Source organism: Eulemur rufifrons, chromosome 1 (genome assembly GCF_041146395.1).
Source record: "Eulemur rufifrons isolate Redbay chromosome 1, OSU_ERuf_1, whole genome shotgun sequence".
Lineage (NCBI taxonomy): Eukaryota > Metazoa > Chordata > Mammalia > Primates > Lemuridae > Eulemur > Eulemur rufifrons.
In genome coordinates, this window is record NC_090983.1 from 53,833,311 (window position 1) to 53,856,919 (window position 23,609).

The following is a 23,609-nucleotide window of genomic DNA, read 5'->3' on the forward strand; positions in this document are numbered from 1 at the left end:
CCAGAAGTTGTGGCTTTGTGTCAGGGCTACCCACCTCCACTCTGCCTTGTTGTGCAGGAATGAGTTACACTGGTCAGGAAGGTTTGTGTCATTTGACATAGACTCCAGAATTGAAATGATTTGCTTGAACGATGGCCGTTTCTGCAGAAGAGAAAATAAGTAATCACTTGTTGGGACTTAAGAAAGGAGATCTTTAGGAGAAAATGTAGATAGCCACAAGCACAGTGATAAACTCAATCCACCGTAATAAAATAAAACATGATACAATGTCCTGATTTAGTTATTTCACAACCATCAGACCACTCAGGTTTAGAGAACTGTATTCTTTATTTTCAATTAATTCTTCATAAGGATAGATTCAGATACTGTTTTTCTATTGTGTGGCCTAAGATTGGGAAAATTAGTGTTTTTCTCTAGGTAAAGAGAATACTAATAATCTCTTTTAGTTATGATTAGGGACCCCTAAAAGGAAAAAGTCCTTTAAAAATCTACCTATGTGATAAAGCTGGTAAAAATTAACGGTAGAGTCTGTGTGGTGGGTATGCTAGTGTTCACTGTAAAATTCTATCAACTTTTCTGTATGTTTGAAAATGTTTATAATAAAATGTTGGGGAAAGTGTCTACCTCATCCATTGTAACTAATAAAATTTCCCAGATAAGTTAGTCAGAAAAAGAAAGTCATCATAACGTCACTATTCTCAATATTTCATGTTATAACTAGTGCTGGGACAGTGTAAGGCGCTGTTCACCAGAAATGAGCAGTGGTTAAAGGTATTTCCCGAGCTAGCAGTAACTACACTAGTCTGTCTCTTTAGGCTCTAGCCAAGGCTGAGACAAAAGGTTAAAACAAAAGGAGAGAGAGATAATAAAAAGGATGATGCACATTCTCTCTTCATCATGCCTCATAATTATACCATTTCTGAACAAATTATAGTTGCAGCAATTAAAACATGCATTTTAATTTAGCAGCACAAAAAACAAGAAGAACAATGTTGGGGTGGCTTGCTCTTGAGACTTGAGTGCTTCTTACATTATTAAGAAAAGGAATTTTTCCACTTCTCAGAAATCTAAAACTGGGATACTTACTGAGTTCTGCCATCACTGTTCTCTTTCAAGTGCACGTGCACACGTGTGTGTGTGCTTTAAGAAGAGGGAATAAGTAGCTAAATGTTACTGATGTACATTAAGCCTTATAATAAACAAAGACGAAAATGCCCGAAGTAGGAAGCTTGAAAAATATTTTGTTTATCTTCTTTAGTTTTGTTCTCATCTTAATTTCTCCCACAATGTGTCAGGTTTTAAAGGAAAAATATTTTAATTGTTTGTACAGGAACTAGTTATATAATACATAAAGAATTTTCATTTTGCAAGGAAAAGAAGCAGCAGGAGCTAATGAATTTTTAAAAAATAATATTTTCCCCTACATTTAATCATTCCTGAAACAACGTGTGCTTCTTTTGTAACTGGATGACAAGCATACTAGAAAAATCTCAATTTTATAGTGAGAATCTACTCTTGGATAGAAATGATCAAAGTGAACATTTAAAAAGAAACAGCAATGCAGAATTTTGTGGTAATAATATGTTATGTATATTCTGGTTACAGAATATACCGTTTGGTCTAGGATCTTATATAAGTTCCTCTGAAGGGGCTTAGGTTCTTTTAGGTATTAAATAGGCTTTGCTTATTTAAAAAAATCACAACTGGGACCATTTATTAAGCATCTCTAAATATTTTTTCCTTATCTGTTATCTTCATTTATAGGTAAAGATAACTAGTCTCAGAAAAGTATGAACTGCCTAGCATCACAAAGGAAGAAAGTTATGGAACCAAGAGTTCTGCTCTTAAATTCTTCAACATCTCTTATCACATAAGGGTAAGATGTTACTTCCTATCAAACTCATGGCTTTAACTATTATTTTTTCCTTATTTTAGAAATGTCATTTTAGGACTTGAACCCAGTTTTCTTTTCTTCCTTCTCTTCAATAAAATATTTTGAACACCTGGTGTAAGCCATGAGAATGACCTGACATTTATCTAATACCAGCTTTCTGCTGTATACATCTCCCTGTTCTCATTGCAAAAGAACACCAGTTCTATAGTTGAGCTGAATATTTTAATCTAGGTGTTAATACTCTAAAGTCTAAGGACTGAAAAAAAACATTAAAATAATTTAACCAACTATTGTTCTACATATGTACATAGGACAGGTAGCAACTTCTGGTTGAATTGCTACATATTTCTAGCCAGAAAACTAAAATGTGCCTCTTAGGACATTTACTGTGGTCTGGCAATAAAATTGGGCCTACTAAACTACTAATCTGATGTAAAGTACAATAGGGAAACAGACATAAAAGCTAGCCCTGTTCCCTTGTAGAGCTTGCAATCCATTTAGGAAGAAAAGATATTTTCAACATACAATAGTACAAGGTAAGGCAGTAGCCCAGACTGTGGTTTAGGAAAAGGGGTACTAAGCCTGGGCTGGGGTAAACAGAGTAACCAGGAAAGGCTTGGTGATGAAGTATTCAGGGGACAAAGAAAAGAACGAAGAGAGCATGTCCCGAGAATGAAGGTACATAAGGTGTGTCTAGGGATTAGCAGTGAGAGTTGGAAACATGGGCTGCGGCCAGATGTTCAACTAACTCAAATACAGGGGATAGTAGCTGTTTTATCAGAAAAAAAGTCATGAATTTAGAAAGTAAAAATCAATCTTTAACGTTCTTTATACTTCACATGGCTGGACCACAAGATTCCTTTGGTCCTAAAGAAAGGTTAGTCTACTACATGTTAAAGACATGCCAACTTCATAGCTTCAACATTGGACTTAATGTCCTTATTGTGTAAGATATTTATACTATCATTTAATCAATTTACCATCAATGTATATTCTTAAAATTTTAATTAATGTAATACTGAGTTTCCAATTATGAAATTCAAAAGCTGCTTTGCATACTGAAATATGATTACAATTATAGCGATCTAGTTGCAATAATCTAATTCAATGCAAATAATTTCAGGTAAAACTTCTTTTTAAGTATCAGAAAGAAAAATACACCAGAATTACTTACATGTCACAATGGACATATAACTGGTAGAAAGAGTATGGAAAGGATAGTATGATACCATTTTAACAGTATAAAATAAGTGTTTAAAGCAAGCTTGCAAATACCTGCTTATAATTTCTACTGGATTAATTGCAAAGTGCCAGCAATAAAAATCCCCATATTCTGCAAAATCACACCCTAAAAACAATAGGGCCTAAACAGGGATAGGGCAGACCACTCAAAACTCATGCAGCTTTGTCACAGAATACTAGTAGAAAGAATAACAATCCTAAGTAAAAATATTAACAGTTAAAAAATGTTAAATTCTTTAACAAAAATAATACTAAGCAAATATAGGACTCTACTTTTTAAAAGGGTGGAGGAAGTTTGAAGAATAGGAAGGAAAGCAAAGCTTAAGGCTGCTGGTTCTCAGAGCAAAGGCAAAATGCACATAGCTAGGGAGAACCTCCAACGAACCCTTCCACACCAAGCCAAGCCAAGCCAAGAAGGAGCCCATGGAGTTCGGACTTCACAACTCTGGGTCCCTACCTGCCTTGTTGGGTGCATTATTATACTTTACACTTAGTGAAGAATAATGCACTGGGAAACATTATGTATGAAGCAACATGAGTTCTGTGTTTCACTAGCATGGTCCTCACACTCACCAACTGTTTCTGAGTTATCCCAGTAAAGAAACACGTTGTACAAGAACAGACTGTATGTTACCATAATTCATTCTTCTTGGGGGTCACATTGGATTTAATTGGGTTTAAATTAAGGAAGAAATTCTATTCTTTAATACTTCTTTTTTAGGTCTCTATTTAAAAGGTAAGTTGTAATACTTCTTTTTCCATGAAAAACTGGACAAATATGAACTATAAAATTCTTGTTCTTTTTTGAGTGCAAGTGCTCTCTTATTCTAATGTTCAATCCGTGAGAATCTTTTTCATTTTTTAACTTTTTATTATGGAAAATTCCAAACATACACAAAAGTAGAGAGAACAATATAATGAACCTCCACATACTTACCTCTCAGCTTCAAAAATTATCCTGGCCAATCTTGTTTAATCTATACCATCATCCATTTCCCTTCACTTTATTTTGAAGCAAATCCAAGACTAGTCTGTCGTTTTATCTGTAAACAGTTCCATATGTATGCAAGAGTCTTTTTTTAGAATGATCTTCGCAGGGAAAGGAAATGGGCCATTCATGCTCAAATGTGATAACCACATGAAAGCCTAAGTTCGGGAATGTCTCCAACTCTATTGTGACAGCTCAAAAACATCATTGAAACTGGACAGGCAGCACATATCAAGATTCTCCAGAAGTGCTACTTTTGCCTGCTCTTTGGTTAGAAAGGCAATACAGTGTAGTGGTTAAGAGCAGGGGCTTGTGCCAGATTGCCTGGGTTCACGTCCAGCCCTACCACCTACTAGCTGCGTGGCCTCCAGCTCATTATCTAACCTCTATGTGCCTTGGTTCTTCATCTGTAAAATGAGGATAATAATATTACCTATTTCATAGAGATATTCTGAGGAATTAATGAGTTAATATACATAAAGTGCTTGGAACAGTGCCTGGCATATTTTAAGTACTATGTGTTAGCCATTTTATAACATAAATGTACAATAGTTATTATTAAAGATTAAAAAAGGATAAAATTGTTTTTACTGAGTAAAGAATGCCAAATGTACTGGAACAGTTAATGAGTGTCTAGAGATCAAGATAAGCAGATGTCAAAAGAAAACCTTAACAATCTAGGGCTCATAGGAACATCAATCTAGCTTTGCTTTATAATGAATTTTATTACCCCAAGTTTTAAAAACTCAAAGCCAAAGTAAAATTCAGAATTCACAACAACAAAATATGCATATACCTTGGCATCAGCTTCCCAGCACTGATGTAACAGTTCGGCAAAACTTCTGGGGCAACTGCTTGGAATGGTTAATCTCTACAATAGAGACAGGGAAAGCAAAACAAAATAAAACACAGGGATTTATTAATTAAGGCAAGCAAATACTATTTGAAGGGTCATAAAAGTTAATATAAGAACATAAACAAGACATGAAATTTAAAGCTTCCACTGATTAACACACTGACTACCACACTAGGAAAAAAAACTTTTTCCGTGGGGCCACAGTATTTTATTACAAAAATAGAATAAAAACTTCAAAAACAAAACAATCTTTTCTAATTTAATCAAAAATTTGTTATTTTTTATTGTTTTCTGTGCATGAGTTATATGCAATTTGAAAAATAGTTCACACAACTCCCAAGGTGGAGACGTGTAGTTACATATGCTTCACAAGGCCCCGGACCAAAACTGGCATGAGTTAAATACAACTCACATGGCAGTTAATGTGTTAATATATGACAGGTGACAATTTATGTTTATTTATTTATTTTTTTGAGATAGAGTCTTGCTTTGTTGCCCGGGCTAGAGTGAGTGCCATGGCGTCAGCCTAGCTCACAGCAACCTCAAACTCCTGGGCTTAAGCAATCCTTCTGCCTCAGCCTCCCGAGTAGCTGGGACTACAGGCATGTGCCACCATGCCCGGCTAATTTTTTCTATATATATTTTAGTTGGCCAGATAATTTCTTTCTATTTTTAGTAGAGACGGGGTCTCGCTCTCGCTCAGGCTGGTCTCGAACTCCTGACCTCGAGCGATCCACCTGCCTCGGCCTCCCAGAGGGCTAGGATTACAGGCGTGAGCCACCGCACCCGGCCCGACAATTTATGTTTAGATTCGTAATACTTAATCTCTAAACACTGGCAATTTTTCTCCAAAGAGGAAATGTAGTGGATGGAGAGTCAGGTTCAGCACAACATATGCAATAAAACATAAAATCGAGTCTAAAGAGGGACAAGTTGGAGCTTATACACTAAATCTAAAACCACAAGTCACTATACTTTTATAGGCAACTTATAATACATGTAAACAGGCCAGGTAACTAGGAAACCAGTTTAGCTTTGGCAGTAGGTGTACAACTCTGAAAACACCTTTAGCACAGAGGATCACATAGATAATTTTAAAGAACTATGCATTTTCTTATTGGCAAATAAGATATTCTGAAAGTATGACTCATTACAGCTTTGTTTTGGTCAAATCCATATACGATAAGGACCTAATACAACACAAATTATAATGTGAGGATCGGTCCTGTTACAGTCTATAATAGTGGTTCTCACAGAACATGTGATGCCCCTATTCTGCAGAAGCAATTTTGTTTGTTTTAGAGATCGGAGGGTTGCAACTGGCATTTAAGGGAAACGGGTCAGGAATGCTAGACATCGTTCAATATACCGTAAAGTCCTATGTGATCAAGAACTCTCTTGTACCAAATTTCAAATGTCCCATGTGCATTCAAGTAAGTAAAGCAAGCAAACAATGAGTTTTATAATTTTGTGGGCCTAGAATCTAACTTTAATTTACAAAGAAACACAGAGTATTTTTTGAACAGTTTCAAAATACACTCAGTTTTCCAAGAATGCAGCTACCAAATAGAATAAATCAAAGGCAGATTGATTTTTGCATTATTTATAACTTTACCAAAAGTTTTGAAAATGTTACCTGACAACAGTGCTGCTCCTGGTACTGGAGTCCTTAATACAACCCAACTCTTGCAGGCTACATTTGTAGCTGCTGAACTTTACTTACCCATAGGTGCAAGCACCTAAAACTGCTCCATTGTCTCCTCTAGTGTGGTCATGCCTGAACATTTGTACACTGCAATGCATATTTCATTTATTTCTCTTTTATATTGCAGTTAGAGCATTATATTGACTTAAAATATGTGTGTAGGTGCATTGTGTTATCAATGAATTTCATTTCAGGGGAGTGGGGAACATTAACACAGTTGTTATAAAAAGAGCGCTGGGTGTGATGGAGTTGAGAACTGCTGGTACTAAGAAGCACTAAGATTTATTCCACAGTATTGTCTGCCAAAGAAGTTTGACAAATAAAAAACTTAAAACTGAATTAGTTGGATTTGGGGAGGCTACGTGTAAAACTAGAAAAATGGTTGCCTTGGCAAGAAAACTGACAATCTATATTTGGAATTACAGATAATCTTAAAATCAAAACAAGATTAAGTTAAAAACAAAACAACTCTCTCCAAATTAAAGGCTATGCGAAGTACTTTTAACTTCTAGTCTTGTGATTTCACAGAATAGAACAAAATATATTAAACTATACTATTATTTTACTGTAATGTGAACTGCAAACCTTTTGATAAAGGTCAAAAGAAAATTCAGGTGTTTTCCTCTTTAATATAAAATGTTGGGAAGGTAGGAACTCATAAAAACAGACTATAATTGTGATTATGCAACTGAATGTATACCATGTGTAACTAAAAATAACGAGTTTTCATAAAGGGTAACATTTTTCAATACAACTTTGTCTCACCATTTTTCTAATAACTGAAATGTGGACAGGCTGAATATGGATGTTGACCATTTATTTCTGTCATCTTTTCTTACTGAAAAACTGTTTAGATACCATGTCTGAGACATTACACAAGGAGACACAATTATTTTAAATAATGTGACATGGTCAAATATCAGGTAAATCTGGACTCAGACACTTTATGTAATGGATTATTTTGGTGCACTAAAAAGTACTTTAAAATAGAATCCAAGGCCGGGCGCGGTGGCTCACGCCTGTAATCCTAGCACTCTGGGAGGCCGAGGTGGGCGGATCGTTTGAGCTCAGGAGTTCGAGACCAGCCTGAGCAAGAGCGAGACCCCATCTCTACTAAAAATAGAAAGAAATTATATGGACAGCTAAAAATATATATATAGGAAAAAAAAAAAATTAGCCGGGCATGGTGGTGCATGCCTGTAGTCCCAGCTACTCGGGAGGCTGAGACAGGAGGATCGCTTGAGTTCAGGAGTTTGAGGTTGCTGTGAGCTAGGCTGACGCCATGGCACTCACTCTAGCCTGGGAAACAGAGTGAGACTCTGTCTCAAAAAAAAAAAATAAAATAAAATAAAATAAAATAGAATCCAAAGTATTTAAGTCCTGATTACATAACTGTGGGCATTCCTAATGCATTAAGACATTCTGAAATAACCAGATCTTAGCACCAAGTTTGCAACACTACTTAAAACTTAAATATTTTAAAATAAAAGTTTCAAATTAAAATGTTTCCCAATCACTAGATTAGGTATGTAGGACATTTTGTAAAGACCTATTCATTTTTGTACCATTTTCTGCATAAGATGTAAAAGTTATTTTTTTGTCAAGTTTTTATTTTTTTCTGAAGTATAGTCAAGAGCAGATTGAGTTTTATGAAGATTTCTATGTTAATGAAATAGTTTTGGTACTTAGAAGAAAACACATTATATATGAGAATCTAAATATTTATATAAATAGAAATTATGCTGCCAGAACATTCTGAATGACTACTGATTTGAGTTCCATGGAAATGACAAAAGCAAATATACATATCTGTTACATTTTAAAAATTTACTAGTAATGCCCTCTTAATGTCATGCCTTCTCTAAAGGTTCATTGTTTACTTTGTATTTAGCAGTGCTTTATGAATCTAGTTTTAATAGGATTTAATATTAGAAAAATGATTGCCTAAAGGCCTTATTTCATTATTAAGGGTTTAGAAGCAAAGATATTCACATATAATTTTTACAAAGTGTTGCTTTTCCTATAGATGCAAAAAGCAATCCTAAATGGTGAAAGTGAATAAGGTCTATTGTCTAGTAATGTATCAATCTTAATTCCCTGTCTTGACAGTATATACTACAGATATGTAAGATGTCACCAGTGGGGGAAGCTAGGTGAAGTGTACACAGAATTCTTTGTAATACTTTTGCAAATTCCTATGAGTCTGTAATTATTTCAAAATAAAAAGTTAAAAAGAAAAGGCAACCCTAATACTTGGATATAAACATTATAGGGTGACTAGATCACATTCAAAATGCGTCCCTGAAAGTTTAAATACATCATTCTTTATTTAAATGAGGCTTGCTAAAAATATGGCATTCTCCTTGTAACCCAAGCTATTCAACAGTAAAAATAAATAAAATAATTAGAAGTTGAAAGGACTGTGTAAATCATATTTAAGTTAAAGTCTCAATTCTGTTATGAAATGAAATAAATCCTTGGGAATTACCTTAATGCTATGCCAACAGGATTTGTTTTGGAAATGAGTGCCTCCATTTAGGAGGTGAAAATAAAGATACCTCTTGAATAACGACACTGAAAATTACATTAAAACTTAATTTTCATATTTTTGACAAATAAATTTTGTGCAGAATAAGAATAGCAGATAAACATCCTTGTAATATCCAGTTTTACTTAAGTTCATTAGAAAGTTGAGAAAATTTATTTCACCATGTGGGTTTCTTTCAACTTAGTAGTATAATGTTTAATAAATATAGTATGAGAGGTATTTGAGCAGTCATCAGTTATTAGTTGATCATCAGGACTCTGTGAATAAAACAGTAAATTCTACTGGATGGGATCTCTGGGGAGAACATGTTTCCTCATGTACACTGCTGAGGAGGCTCTGAAGGTTATTTATGGGTGATTTCCAATCCCCAAGTCAAATATCAGGGGCTTCTAATTTTCTTTCCTTTTTTTTTTTTTTTTTTTTGAGATTGAGTCTCACTTGATTGTCCCAGGTAAACTGCAGTGGTGTCATGGTAGCTCACAGCAACCTCAAACTCCTGGGCTCAAGCGATCCTCCTGCCTCACCCTCCTGAGTAGCTGGGACTACAGGCTCCTGCCACCAGCTCTGGCTAATTTTTCTATTTTTAGTAGAGACGGGGTTTTGCTCTTGCTCAGGCTGGTCTCAAACTCCTGAGCTCAAGCAATCCTCCCACCTCAGTTTCCCAGAGTGCTAGGATTTGGAGGCACTGCGCCCGGCCTAAATTTATTTTTTCCTTCAGCTTTAAAAATCCTTGATACTCTAATATTTTAAAAAATGCTTTATATTTATATCTATTCTGCCATACTTTAGATAAATTATTATTTAAAAATATTATTCTGTCTTATACATACTTAGAGCGTCCAGTTAGCTTTAAAAAAAAAAAAAAAACAAAAACCTTTCTCCTAGTTAATCTCAGAACAGTGTAGAGGGAAAAGATTACACTGAGTGTTCTGCTCCTGAGTCAACACAAGGTCAATAATTTTCTTCACTTTCATCTGTAAACCCAGAACAAGACATCTAATCCTCTCACTGGCAAAAAAAAAACCAGAACAGAAACAAGTGGGTACTTATATTAAGAAAGTATCAGCTATGCTGTGTGTGAGATCTTATTTAATAGCACACTAAGAATTACTACCACGTTTAATTAAAACAGAACAGCTTCTGGGAAACAAAGAGTAGGGCAGATTCTTGCATATAGCTCCTTTTCTTAAATTGGCAGCTCTTTCCCATCAAGTTCAGCTATCATCAACATTTCATCCACCTCCAATATATCAGGAGGACAAATTTTCAGGTATCCCGGATTATGTGATCTAAAAGATGGAGACTTGGTTTCTCCTAGTCAATAGCAGCTTTTTGATTAATTTCATTTGTTCCTTCACTGACATGAGGAGCAGATCAATCTAATTCTTTTAGGGCATTAAAAAGGGAATATCTTTATATATTTACTTTTTTACAAATTATTTTATCCTAAGGTTGCACTCTTGCCCTTTATGGAGGGCACAGATAAGATCTGGAAATGAAGAAGCTTTATAAAAAAAAGTTGTTTTGCATTGCAAAGACAACTGCGTGCTTCCATTACATGATCTAAGTTCTCATAATATCTTCATATTGGATGCTTCATCCGTATGCTGAGAATTTCCATGGCTGTGCATTTCAGTCACAATTTTAAACCTTTCAAAATGTAGTTGCTCTCTTTGATATGAATGTACCATGTTCTCTGATGTAGGCTCATAGGTCCAACTAACTGAAAGCCTCAATTTGTGGGAAGAAGAGAAGCGAGGCTGGGGACACAGCACAAACGGTGTTTACACCACTGAAGTTCTTTTGAAATGGAAAGGCTCTGCATGAAGAAGCGAACAGTTATGCCACTGCCTCGCCAATTCCAGTGAGGAGCTCATCTTCAATGTAGTGTTCAACGTAGGTGGCAAAACTGTAATTTTTCCCTTTTTTGAAACTATTTTTTCTTCTTTTATTTTTGAAATTCTCATCTAAGCGACAGTTTCTTGTACTATAGTGACTCCTGCTGGGAGAGGTAAGTTGAAGTAGCTGAAGGTCTCTTACAGATATATCAACTCCCGGCCAGTAAAAAAGATGTCCTAAACGCAGGAGATGGAGTTAAACTGTTCCCCTACCTTGGACGCAATGGCTTCTTTCATCACTAAGAACAAACCCCTAGGTTTTACAATTGAGACTGAGAAACTAGTACAGTACTTGTACAATTTTTGATCTACAGCATCACGACGTGAAGCTGCAACAATTAGATGTAAAGGGTCCATTCATGAGGAATAACATCACTTTGACCCTTTGTGTTAGCTCCTACTGCTAATCTTTCCATAAGCGTGAACTTACTTTCAATTTGAAGAAGATGAAAAAGTCTTTTGCAAAACCCCAATACTGTTTTCTGATCTATGTACCTGAATGGAGAAATGTAGTCTTACCTCGTTTTTTTCCACTACAAGCCAAGCTACTTGTAATCCTTCCAAACCTTTAAAGGGGACCTCCCTTGTTAGCATCTCCCAGAGAACCTGGAACAAAAAGAAAATGGAATTTTTATTCTTGTACTTTATATTTTTGGTATATTACTGAAACTTTATCTAACATTTAATTGTATCCAATTACCAGATACAACCAACTCCATCTGTAGAAACTTGGGCAAAACATATATATTCACACACAGGACTTCTTCCATATATTATATACTTTTTATGTTCTTTTTCATAAAGAAAAAACCTGGTTTAGAATTTAGGACATCAATAGCCAGACTTAAAATTTTATGAAACCAACAGGCCTGAGTGATTTAATTTTATCTCATGAGTTATTATAATTTTCACATATTCCTACAAATTAGATTTTGTATTTTGTTAGTTAAAACTCTTTCCACCCTCAATCTTTGAAGCATTTCTCTGTAAGATAATAACCGGGGATTCAACAACATTTTTAAAGGTTCAATAATGGTCTCATAAAAAAATTGCCCCAAATCCAAATCACTGGATAACCCACCTAACCAGCAATGGTAGATACTTGCAAAATTATAACATTGTGTTTTGGAGAAATCTCTCCTTCAGTCTAATGGATCCATTTTCATCTACCTATAATATAATCTATTATGCCACGTTCTAAAATGTAATAAACACTTTATATACATACAAGCTGATTGGTGTATGTGAATTTATGTTCATGTTCATCACTGTGCAATTCTTGAAATCAGTATCGTTAATAAATCTGGACTGGAACCCAAAGAAAGCAAATTGGTGTTAGGAATGCTGCAGAGTTTGGTTTCTCTTTAAACACAGAATGATGGAGATTTGTACACTGTTACTTTCTCTATACAAATGGAATTTGAAAATTTGACTCTACCAATTCTCTGAAAAGTGTAAAAACAATTCTAATTTTATCAATAATAATCATAATAACAATATCATTTATTGAGTGCTTATTATGTTCCAGGTACACTTTACATATGTTATGATTAATATCAATCTTATTGAATAGATATTATCCTCATTTTATAGGTGAGGAAACTAGGGCTTAAGAAAGTTAAGCAAACTCACTCAAAGACTCTCAGTTATCAAGTAGCAGAGCCAGAATATGAACTTACTGTCTGACCCTGAAGGTCAAGCTCTTAAGCCCATGTAATTCCAGAGGAGGGAAAGTGGCAGGACTGGAGAGAATGAGACACGCCAAATCCTAGGCATGGAACCCCGGCAGAAGCAGGACGAGAACTCAGCAGTTCAGATTTAGATTTGCCTTGTTCTAAAAACAGAAGCCCCTTTCTAAATAAGAGTGTAGATGGAGGACATACACTGTATTCAAGCAAACTGTATAAACCTTGAACTCCATATCCACTATTTCCTCCACCAGTGCTTAGTCTTACTCGAGCCATGACATGTTAAATGAATTCTGGCTAATATGAAGATAATCAGCAGGAAAATCAGGGAAATTGGCAGATGCTGCTCAAGCAGGAGAAAAAAAATTCACTGAAGCCTCTTTGGGCTTTTAATCAAGTGTGTAAGGTACTTCTTTAGAAGAGCTGCTGCATAATTCTATTTGAGTCACACAAGTGATTAGGAAAAGGTAAGGGCATCCCGGAAGGGGACAATTCTGGCGAATGCTGGAAGTACAGGAGGGGTGCGCGTCAGAACAGGTGGGCAATCACCCCTGACACAGGCAGGGAGGGCGGGGGCAGCCAGAGGGCTGAGCAGGAAACGAAGCCTCTCAGTTTGCTGTGACCCCCACTCCACGGGTGCCAGGGCTGGAAGGGGAAAGGATAGAAAGTGCAAGTGATATGGGTTTGGCATTACTAAGGAGCAGGGGACAGGACACCAGCCTCAAATAAATCAAGGGCTCCAGACCCCAAAACATGCAAACGAGCAGCCTCGTACCGCCTCCTTTTCTTAGTTTGGCCTGTGTACATTATACATTGTGTGTACATGCATGCGCGTACACACACACACACACACACACACACAAAGACTGACTGAATTTTGTGAGGTAAAATGCAAAACCAAGAGTTTGGGTTATTCCCAAAGTGACCAGAAAAATATTTATGTCATTTTTTTCCGAAAATATTCTGTTGGAAAATGTCCAAAATCTAATAAGACCCAAGTTATATTTGAGTTCTAACCCTGAAAAAAATACAGACAGTTTCATTTTATGCTCTGTGTCTCTGAAGAGCTACTGCAGCTAAGGGGGTCACGTGATGCATGTAAAACTGTCTGGGATGGTGTCATGAACAGCTATGTCCTGAGGCCCAAGCAGGGTCTTTAGTTTAATTCCAGTATCAGCACATCTCATGACTTCCTTTTATTCATTCTCCAGATTCAGGAATGTATCAAAAAGTAGGTGGTAATAGATAGGAGAACAGTTTTTTCTATGCTAAACACAATGACATTTGGCACACAAAAGTAACTTTGTTGAGGAAGTCACTCGGAGGTCTAAAAATACATTAAACTATGCCCCAAAATACCAGTTAGGAGGATGCAGGCCAATATTATTGTGATCTTTCATCTTGGAAACATTTTCCAACTCATTTTATTATATATTGAGACGTCCTCACATTTAAACTGTTCACAAGGAAAATTTCTATTTTCAGTTTATAGAATAGAAACTTGGACAAGGCTGTGTACTTTTCCTGCCTTTTCTTTCACAAACAATACAAAGCCACACTACCTGAGCGGGGCTCGTTCTGGAACGGGGCTCACAGACAAGCGAGGCAGCCATGCTGTTTCTTAAGGCACTCTGTTTTCAAAGCTGTTTTGGTTGAGAAGCTTCTATGAAGGTAATCCTTTGTGTACTGTCATTAGAATAGCTTTGTTTTTAAAGAGTGGCTAGGCCTTATGTTCACAGAAGGCTTATCCTTTCAATGATTTTTGTTTTCCTTAAGTCTTCCCTTATTTTGTGGATGACATACTAAACCGGCCTGGTTCAGTTCTTCAAGAGAAGTTATCATGAGAGGGTAGAAAAATCTCCTTTCTCATAAAATGGAAAGAGAAACAATTGCCTGCCTGGCAAAGTTTACCAGCTTAGAAGCACGGATCACAAGATCCATTTCTGGCATTTGCAGCACATTTATTTTAAGGCAGTACAAGGCCAGTGAGTCTTGCCGTTTGTTAGGAGGCAACACAGGTTTATCAAGCTGTGGGCAGGGGGAGCTGGTACTTTTGAGAGTCCTGGGGGCTAAATTCTTACAGCAAGTCTGAAAAAAGAGCAAAACAAAAATATATTGCATTTTGGGGGTAGATTTCAAAAAAAAGACCACTTTTTTTTTAATGGCCTTATTCATTGATGTGTGACTGCTATGAATGGGGGGAGGTTTCAGCCAACAGAATAGACTCTTAATGAACTAAGGGATGTTTTATGCAAACAGATGCTCCTACTGACAAATGAGTCCCAGCTACTCACCTTTTTTAAAAAGACATCAAAAACTCTAACTACATTGCTTTCCTACATAGGTATCATTTTCAAAGTCTGTGGACCACAGACTTCTAAAATTAACATGGTCCTAGCCTTAGCAACTGCCCTTTTTTGCTCTTTTATGTAACGTCTACTTTGAACACATAATGCTGTCTTCATTTTAAAAATTTGTGATCGTTTAAACAAAAATGCTCTGGAAAGCATGCTTTGTACTTTTTCTTTCACTAATGGTATTTATTTAGAACAAATAGAATAGGAAGGGGTCAGAATTAAATACAATCCTGAATTCCTGTTTATAATTAAATTAGCATCTATATACTTTTCTGAATGGAATTCTGCTAATACAGCTGTCTGCAAGAGGCAAACCAGCATTCTGAGCAAACTCTCTCTTCAAGACCAATAGCAGAAGGTATTTTAAAACAGAGTCACTGAAATAGCATTTTTGTCTCCACTAGTTAAGGGAAGGCCTCACATGAATGTCGAATTGATATTCCAAATCAGGCGACTGGGGCAAAGAGGTTCTGATGTATAAATACAGAATAATAGTGGAGATACCCAGAGGCTGGCTGTAGAGTTTGCTTCAGTAACTCAAACTACTTGATAGAATGATTTGTTAAGCATGTGTTTAACCCTCCCCTAAATAAAACCAAACCAAGTAAAGGTAGGGTCAGTAAATTAGCCTAAACTGCAAAGAGACATGTTCAGGTCCCTCTACTGAAAAGTGGTGCAAAGTTACTTGAGTGAAAAGGTTTTTAATAAAATAAACTGAAAATATGCAGTTCCAGAAAGGTTGACTCAGCCTATGTTTAAGAAGAGGGGTCAATGTGAAATGTGTGAAAGGGATTTTAAAATGATCCAGGAAAAGATCTGCAGCTCTGCACACAGAAATCACCTTTTAACATCTTTTACAGTTTATAGGTGAAAAGGAACTTGTGCTTGGCCACTGGTATCTGAGATCGTCCTTCCGGTGAGGAAAAGCAGAGGGGTGCATTTCACACCCAAGCCCCTGGCAAGTGTAAGGCTTTCAAGAAGGCAGCATGGAGTTTGTTTTCATAAATGAAATAGTCCTGAGACCAAAAGTTCACTCCATGTATAACTCATACTTGTATCTTTAGGTCAAAAATTTCTGCGAGAGGGAAATTTCAAGAGCTGGGAAGAATTTTAAAAGTAAAAGCACTGTACCTGTAGAAAATGAGCCTCAAAAGTATATATAAACCCAACATCTAACTATATGGTTATATACATTTATATGCACATGTGAAAGGAGTGGGAACTGTGGTCTCTCGTGGAATCACTCTGGGCCGTTAGCGGGAACACTGACTGAGTGGGCCATAAGCCCTGCTGCTTATCTTTCCAAGCCCTCTTGTTGCACAGAGGGGTCTGCTGCAGAATACAGAATGTGTTCTCATGTTTAAAGGGTTGTAAAAAACAAAACAAAGACAACTACGCAACAGAGACTGTAAGTGGCCCTCAAAGCCAGTAATATGTACTCTTTGGTCTTTTATACAAGAAGCGTGCTGGCTCCCGTTCTACAGGATACAATGAGACACTGGTCCCAACAAACAGGCTAAGTAAAATTTAAATTACCCTAAGTTAGTGTCTAGCACAGTGCCTGACTCAATAAATTAAGTTTTGCTTAAAAATGAATGAACATAGCTTCATAAGAGGAAAAAAAATCTCACAGAGTCTTAAATTGCAACAAATATTTCAAAATACCCAGGAGATGAGTCTATGATGTTAGAATTGTAGTAACTTATGGCACAGGAGACCAATTTTAGAATCTACTCCCCTCTGGAACTTATGTTTTGTTTTTTCCTTCTTTCAGTGAGAATTATTTAATTGCTATCTATAGTAGTTTACAGTCTTCATTCTTAGAAACATCCAGAATCAAGGAAAATTAGGTATTTAGCCTGATGTTACTCTTATCTTCCAACCTTTGAAATTCTATCCTTTAGCCAAAACATTTCATTTTTGAATTTTTTTTTAATAGCCAATAAAATTCAACTCTATTATATTGATTTGGTATACATAGGATGTATTATGATTTAGAAAGAGCTAGCCAACTGAAACAAGCCCAAAATTTAAGTAACGAAGCCAGCAGTAAATACTTAAGGAGACTGAATAAAGAAAGAGGAGCATGTTTGACAGTGCAGATCTCCTCCTGTGCCATCCGCTACCTTCATTCCGTAAGGAAACACACACATTCAGAAAAAAGAGGCATGCTGATGTGGGCCCCAAATTAGTCTGCTTCTTTTAAAATTACTATGAAAATGCCCTTTTAAGAAGTAATGGTATAAATAGAGAGGCAGTGTAATTGGGAAATGAGATGCAAAGACAGGGAGTTCCAAATACTATTGTGGACTTATAAAGCATAGATAGCATTTTAGGGGAAAACCTACAGTCAGAAAAAGGCAACAAATGAATTCCTTCCTCCAGCAAAGAACTGTTCCCACCCCTGGCTTCCTTCTCTCTGATAATGCAGGTACAACTCATTCCTCAGGAAAGATCCACGTCCAAACAGCTCCTCCAGGAGCTTCTGCTCCTTGCCTGATTCCTACTGTGGTCTCTATGCCTTGTGCACTCCACCCCATTATTCCATTCTTCTGTGTTGCTCTGTTGCTGTTCTCATGTGATACCTCAGATTCACGTTTCAGACAGTCACCACCACTTTCTACGACTTGCGGCAAACATGGACAAGGCTATCTGCCAAGTGCTAAGTACATTTTCTTTTGTACTTTTAGAAACTCACTAATCAGTTTAATAACTGACACTCAGAAGTGTCCTGTTAATTAACTCACTTGGCAGGTCTATTGGTGAGCACTCCGTGACAATGAAGTCCTGCTCCAGATGATCCACATTTCAACTGAATTACAACTACAGAGACATTCTACAGTCATATTTGCACCCAGCAAAAAAACCACACTCCCAAGAGAAGTGCAGCCCAACACTATTTCAGGTTCCATCTAATTTGTTTCTTGGATGTGATGTTGGTTTCTTCTTAACACAGGACAAAATAACTCAGATGCATAAAAATAACCAAAGTAAACATTTTGGCAATTAGAAGTGTTCTCTTTGCTGCCACCGTTTTAGGCATTGCACCAGAAACAGCAATGCTGTCTCACGTTAAATTGTTGTATCTTTCTTCTTTAGGTTGTTTGCTTTTTGTAGTTCCTTTAGCAAACAAGAAATGAAAAATGAACTCACCACACCATAGGAATATGTGTCGCAAGTTTCAGACACAGGGAGACTTTGGATAACTTCTGGAGCCATCCACGGGAAAGTTCCAACCAAGGACATGTGTGTTGTATGGTTATGGAACCGAGAGGCACCGAAGTCGCAGATCTAAGAAAAGAGAAACCAGTATTAACTTTCTACTTATTGGCTAATAAAAGAATTATCAGTCACAAGAATCTACATCTGAAAATCACAAATATTTTTAAAAAAAAAAAAAAAAAAGAGTCGTCCTACCTTCAATACTCCATCAGCAGCTATAACAACTAAAAAAACAAAAAAAGATAAATTATGAAAATCATTTAATCAGTTTGAACTGTCTTATGAAAAAAATAATAAACTTATATTTCTATCTTTAATATGGCATTATGAAAGGTAAAATCAATGTATTTGTAGCATTGAAGATTGTGCAAAAAGTTGCTGACATTAAAACAAAAACCTAATTCCATTAGGTAGTGATTAAAAAAGGCTTTTAAGACACTTGTTTTATCCAAGCTCAGTACAGTCCAGTAAAAAAGGCATAATTTAGTAGTGGTAGTTAGGAGAACCAAATTTTTACCTGCATTCTGCCAACAGACTGCCAATGTGATACTGAGGAAGTCATATTAGCATTATTACTTTATGGTATATATAGTTTTCTCTTGCAACTGAAGAGTAATTTTCTTAAAGGCAGAGACAATATTCATTCATTCATTCATTCCATTATTCATACATTCATTCATTTCATAAATATGTGCTGAGCACCTACTATGCGTAAGGCCATGCACTAGGTTTTGGAACAGGATGGTAAGCAAGAACGGCATTGCCTCTGCTCACGTGGGGCTTACAGTCTAATCACAGAGACACTTAAACAAACATCTACAATAAGGTGGGATAAATTCCATGATGAGAGAAATCGGGAGTACTAAAGAACCAAAGAACAGGGATAGATATCTAAGTCTAGGGAGATCAGATGAAGTTTCCAGAAAGAAATGATGCTTATGCTAAGACATGAAAAACAACAGGGGTTAACGAGAAAGAGGAGAGCTGGGGGAGGAAAGTAATTTTCTAGGCAGAAGAGAAAGCCTAGGCAGAAACTCAGGAGAAGAAGAAATGACGGGACAATTTTGGAAGGTAGGGGCCGGGTGAAGGAAAGCCCTTGTGAGAAATGGAAAGCCAATGAACAATTTTAAGTGGAGGAAATGAGCAAATGTGCAGAGGCGAGACTGTATCAGACAAGAATAGAACTGGCGGCAAGGGGACTGCTGTCAACGCAAGCTTCTGTGGTCCGAGAGAGAGAGATGAGGATGCCTGCACTAAGGCTGCGGCAAAGGACAGGAGAGAAGTAGACTGAGTCAAGAAATATTTAGGAGGCAGGACCAGCCAGGCTTGATGAATGGCTGGATATGAGGGGAGAAGGAGCAGAAGTTGAGGATGAGATCAAATAAAGAGGCAATACAGATTCATGGTTAGAACAGAAGCTCTGGATTCAACTCCTTTTTATTTAATTTCTGGACTGGGCAACTAGTATTGCTAGTCACTGAGTAAAGGAAATGCAGAAATGACTTTTCGGGGGAGTTGGGAGAAGATGAAAAAATCAGTTTGGACACAATATGTTTTAGGGTCATACACAATATCTTGTGAATATGTCTAATAAGCAAATAAGATATATAGTTTTGAAGCTGAGATCTGTTTGGGAGTGTTAATATGTACATGGGGCTTTTATGGGAGTGTCAGAATGAAAGCACAAGAGGGGATGAAGTCAAGGATAAAACCCTGAAGAATTGTTTCTGGTATTTCTTTCATAAGCCATATAGTGCCTTGAACATGATAGATGATCAATACTTATTAGCTTCTAATGATGATTTTAATAAGGAGAGAAAATAATTTTTGCATGATCTAATAAATAGAAATAGCCTCAGGGTAAACATAATATTATAAGTAACAAGCTATAAACTTTTACAGATAGAAATGTAAATATTGTTAATATTATATTCAGTTTTCTCATTATAAGATTAATACTCATTTTAAAAAAATTTACCATTATAAAAATATATAACACAGAAAATAAGAGTCTTATTCTCTCCCAGGAAAAAAAATTGCTAAAAGTTAGCTCTATATTCTTTCAATATGAATGTGTGTGTGTTCCTATTAAGTAACTACACACAAATTAAAATTTTTAAAAATGGGGATATTCTCCACTGTTATATAGTCTTCATAATGATAGCATGAATAAGCTCACAATTTAGTTAATCATTCTCACATGGAAGATTTAGGACATACTGCAGTCAAATAACTTGTTTAAACTGAAATTCTGGGCAGGAACTGAAAATTTACAAAGTCATAAAACTCTGATATTTCCTACTAGATTGTAGATTATTACCTAATGACTTCCTGTTAGCCAATCGTATATCAAAAGCGTCTAGTTTCAGGAAACTTATGTCTAAGCAGAGCCAAAGGCTAAGTGATGACCTGGAAGAGGGAAAGACAATGAGCCAGAGGTAACTGGCAGGGCTAGGCTGGGGGTCCCACCTGGACTACTGATGAGTGGCAGGTGCCAACAATTTCCCTCCCCTGGACCCCGCCAAGTGCACACACACCTCAAGGTCCTGGAGTATGTACGAGCAAGGGTACCTGGTCCATTCATCCCCCAGTCCCCTTCCACTACTTGCTGTCACTACCTAAGCTGAGGATCACACTATTATCATGTATCCAATTTAACTGTGGTGATCTAAAGATCTGCTAAAAATAAATAGTTCTCCCTAAGAAGAACCACTTAGAAAGCATGAAAATGATTAATTAATTGAAAGCAAAGTTTTTTAAAAAGTGGCAAACTCTAATGTTTACTTAGCTAGCTCTGGATAGGATACTATCCAGTATCCTTTCTCCAGTAACTTTGAAGTGACTTAATAGAAGGAGCATTCTGTTACCACTCCCTACTCGAAGGCAAAATCCTGCAAGCTATTTTAAAATGCTCACCCTCCAAATTATAAAATACAGGACCATAAATTAACTTTATGAAGTACAGAAGAAGAGAAAGAAGAAAAATAGAGAATTTACTTTCCAAACTCGCAAACATGCTGCTCATTTTGGGCATTGCTCCAGGTAATACAGGCATGACTGACATAAACAATTCACACCATGTAATTCAGAACAAGAACAAAACTGAAAATTGCTAGTACAGAGGCAATAGAAGACTAAAAAATAGAAGACTAAAAACACATGAATACACACTTTGACCCAGCAATACCTCTTTTGGAAAATGATTTTAGGGAAATAATTAGGGATGTGTTGAAAATTTGGCTGAAAGGTATTAAGCATGAAGTTTCTTATCATAGAAAAATGTAAACAATCCAAATCTTTACATTCTGTGTTATATTCATACAGCAGAATACTATGCAGCTTCTTCAAATAATATAGAGAATTTCAATATTTAATTGATAGTGGAAAGACTTCCATGGTATCAGCAGTGAGTCAAACAGGTTACAAAAAATATGTAAAGCATGATGTTTATTTTATATACAGCTGCATGTAATTTGTAATAAAATAGGTAAAATAAAAATGCACATTACCATTTCTTGACTTGAGATCTCTGTGAATCACCTTGACAGGAGCCTCCATATGTAAATAGTGCATTCCTTTTCATACAAGAAGTAAAAAAGGTCTATTAATATTTTTCAATATTGCATCAGTATTACCTTTCATATTTTTTCAAAGAATTCAATAGCAGAAACTAATGTCATGTGTTCTATTTCTCCATGATTGATAAAATAGAAACAGGATATGTCTACATGGTAACATTTACATGCTAAATAAAATTTATGTGCTTAAATCTCTTAAAGGGTGGAATTCGATTGTAACGCTAGCCTCTTAACAATACCTAATAAGGACACCTTGATTTTCTAGAGTCTGCATGAAAATAGCACAGTAACCACTGGAAGAAGTGCTCTATGACTAAGGTATTCCACTACCAGTTCTAAATCTGCCACGTTCTGACCAGGGTTTTCACTTTTCATTTGGATGTTTGCAGTTATCCAGTTGGAGCTTGGTTTGTTTATTTTCTCAGTATCCATTCCAACAAGACTGGGGAGTGGAGGTGGGGTAGGGATGGGGAGAATTGGGAGGACTAAGTTGGTAAAGAATTTTATGATCTTCAAATAGAAAAATATATAGTAGTTACCAAATATTTTATTCTTTTTATAAGGATAAATCTTTGAGATAATCTATATTTAACATACTCCAAAATTCTCTCAATGATATTCTGGATGTAAATCAAGTAACTTCAGTAAACCGGGTGCATATAAACTTTGTAGAGTTTTATTATTTTGAGTCAAAAATTATACTTTAAAAGACATATTTCATGGTTACCCCCTTACTAGTGTTTGACTCTGTATTTATGTATTATATACCCATTTACAATAAAGAAAAGGAAAATTTTCTACTGAAATATATCCTCTCTTTATTTCTCAAGTTATCTTTTCTAAATAATGGAAGAAATAACCCTCCACCCCGCAATCAAACAGGCTTCTTTTTAAAATGAACTATCCATTGAAAATAATTTAGGAAGTAGACTTTGGCTTTTTAAAACAGATAGAACATTTCAGTTTTTGAAAGATTTATTTTTAATCTCTCATTCTTCTATTATTCTGATTAGTATATATGGAAGAATCATAAAAGAACAAAAAAATAAGAAAAAAATTTAAACTCTTACCATATAATGTTACTACTGAAGAGTCAAGTTAATGCAAGTATTAGTAATTCAAATGATCTTAAACAAAATATAACCGGGATAAAGGAAACTTCTCTTCTACTATGAAGTTCTACATACTTCAAACTATAAAAATTCAATAGCTACAACCTGGGTATCATTTAATAACCTTCAGGACTAAATTTCATAGTTACCCCTTTTTTGCTTTAGAATCAAATTCTTCAAAAATTTTTCCAGTAGAATCTATTTAATTACTCTTAGTGGTAGAAATAGACAGTTTCTACAACTTGCTGACAAGAATTTAAAAAAATAAGACTCTAGTAAAAAAACTTTAAATATAGACATTCTTCTTCCTCATGGCAGATTATTATAAGTACCATAAATTATTTGTGTACAATGCAGTATACACTTAAATAATATTTAATGCACATCAACAGCAGTAATCACAATCACATAAAATTCTATTTAATTTGTTTTATAGAGCAATCTATAATTCTGTCTTATTTTTATTACCAACAATTAAGGCTGAAAAATACTTTCATCAGGTTTAAGGTTCAGAGTTTCCT

At 35.8% G+C, this 23,609-nt stretch overlaps 1 protein-coding gene across 3 annotated transcripts in view; it reads right to left on the bottom strand.

Moving 5' to 3' along the window:
* MAP3K20 (mitogen-activated protein kinase kinase kinase 20) overlaps positions 1 to 23,609 on the bottom strand; it is a 168,007-nt gene that overhangs the window by 52,822 nt on the left and 91,576 nt on the right. For all 3 annotated transcript variants that reach the window (XM_069470849.1, XM_069470839.1, XM_069470858.1), the window contains exons 5-10: positions 21,908 to 21,973; positions 18,594 to 18,622; positions 18,330 to 18,467; positions 11,651 to 11,737; positions 4,921 to 4,995; positions 35 to 141 (exon numbers count right to left, since the gene is read on the bottom strand). In XM_069470849.1, the coding sequence (XP_069326950.1) occupies positions 35 to 141; positions 4,921 to 4,995; positions 11,651 to 11,737; positions 18,330 to 18,467; positions 18,594 to 18,622; positions 21,908 to 21,973 (502 nt within the window). The remainder of the gene's footprint in view (positions 1 to 34; positions 142 to 4,920; positions 4,996 to 11,650; positions 11,738 to 18,329; positions 18,468 to 18,593; positions 18,623 to 21,907; positions 21,974 to 23,609) is intronic.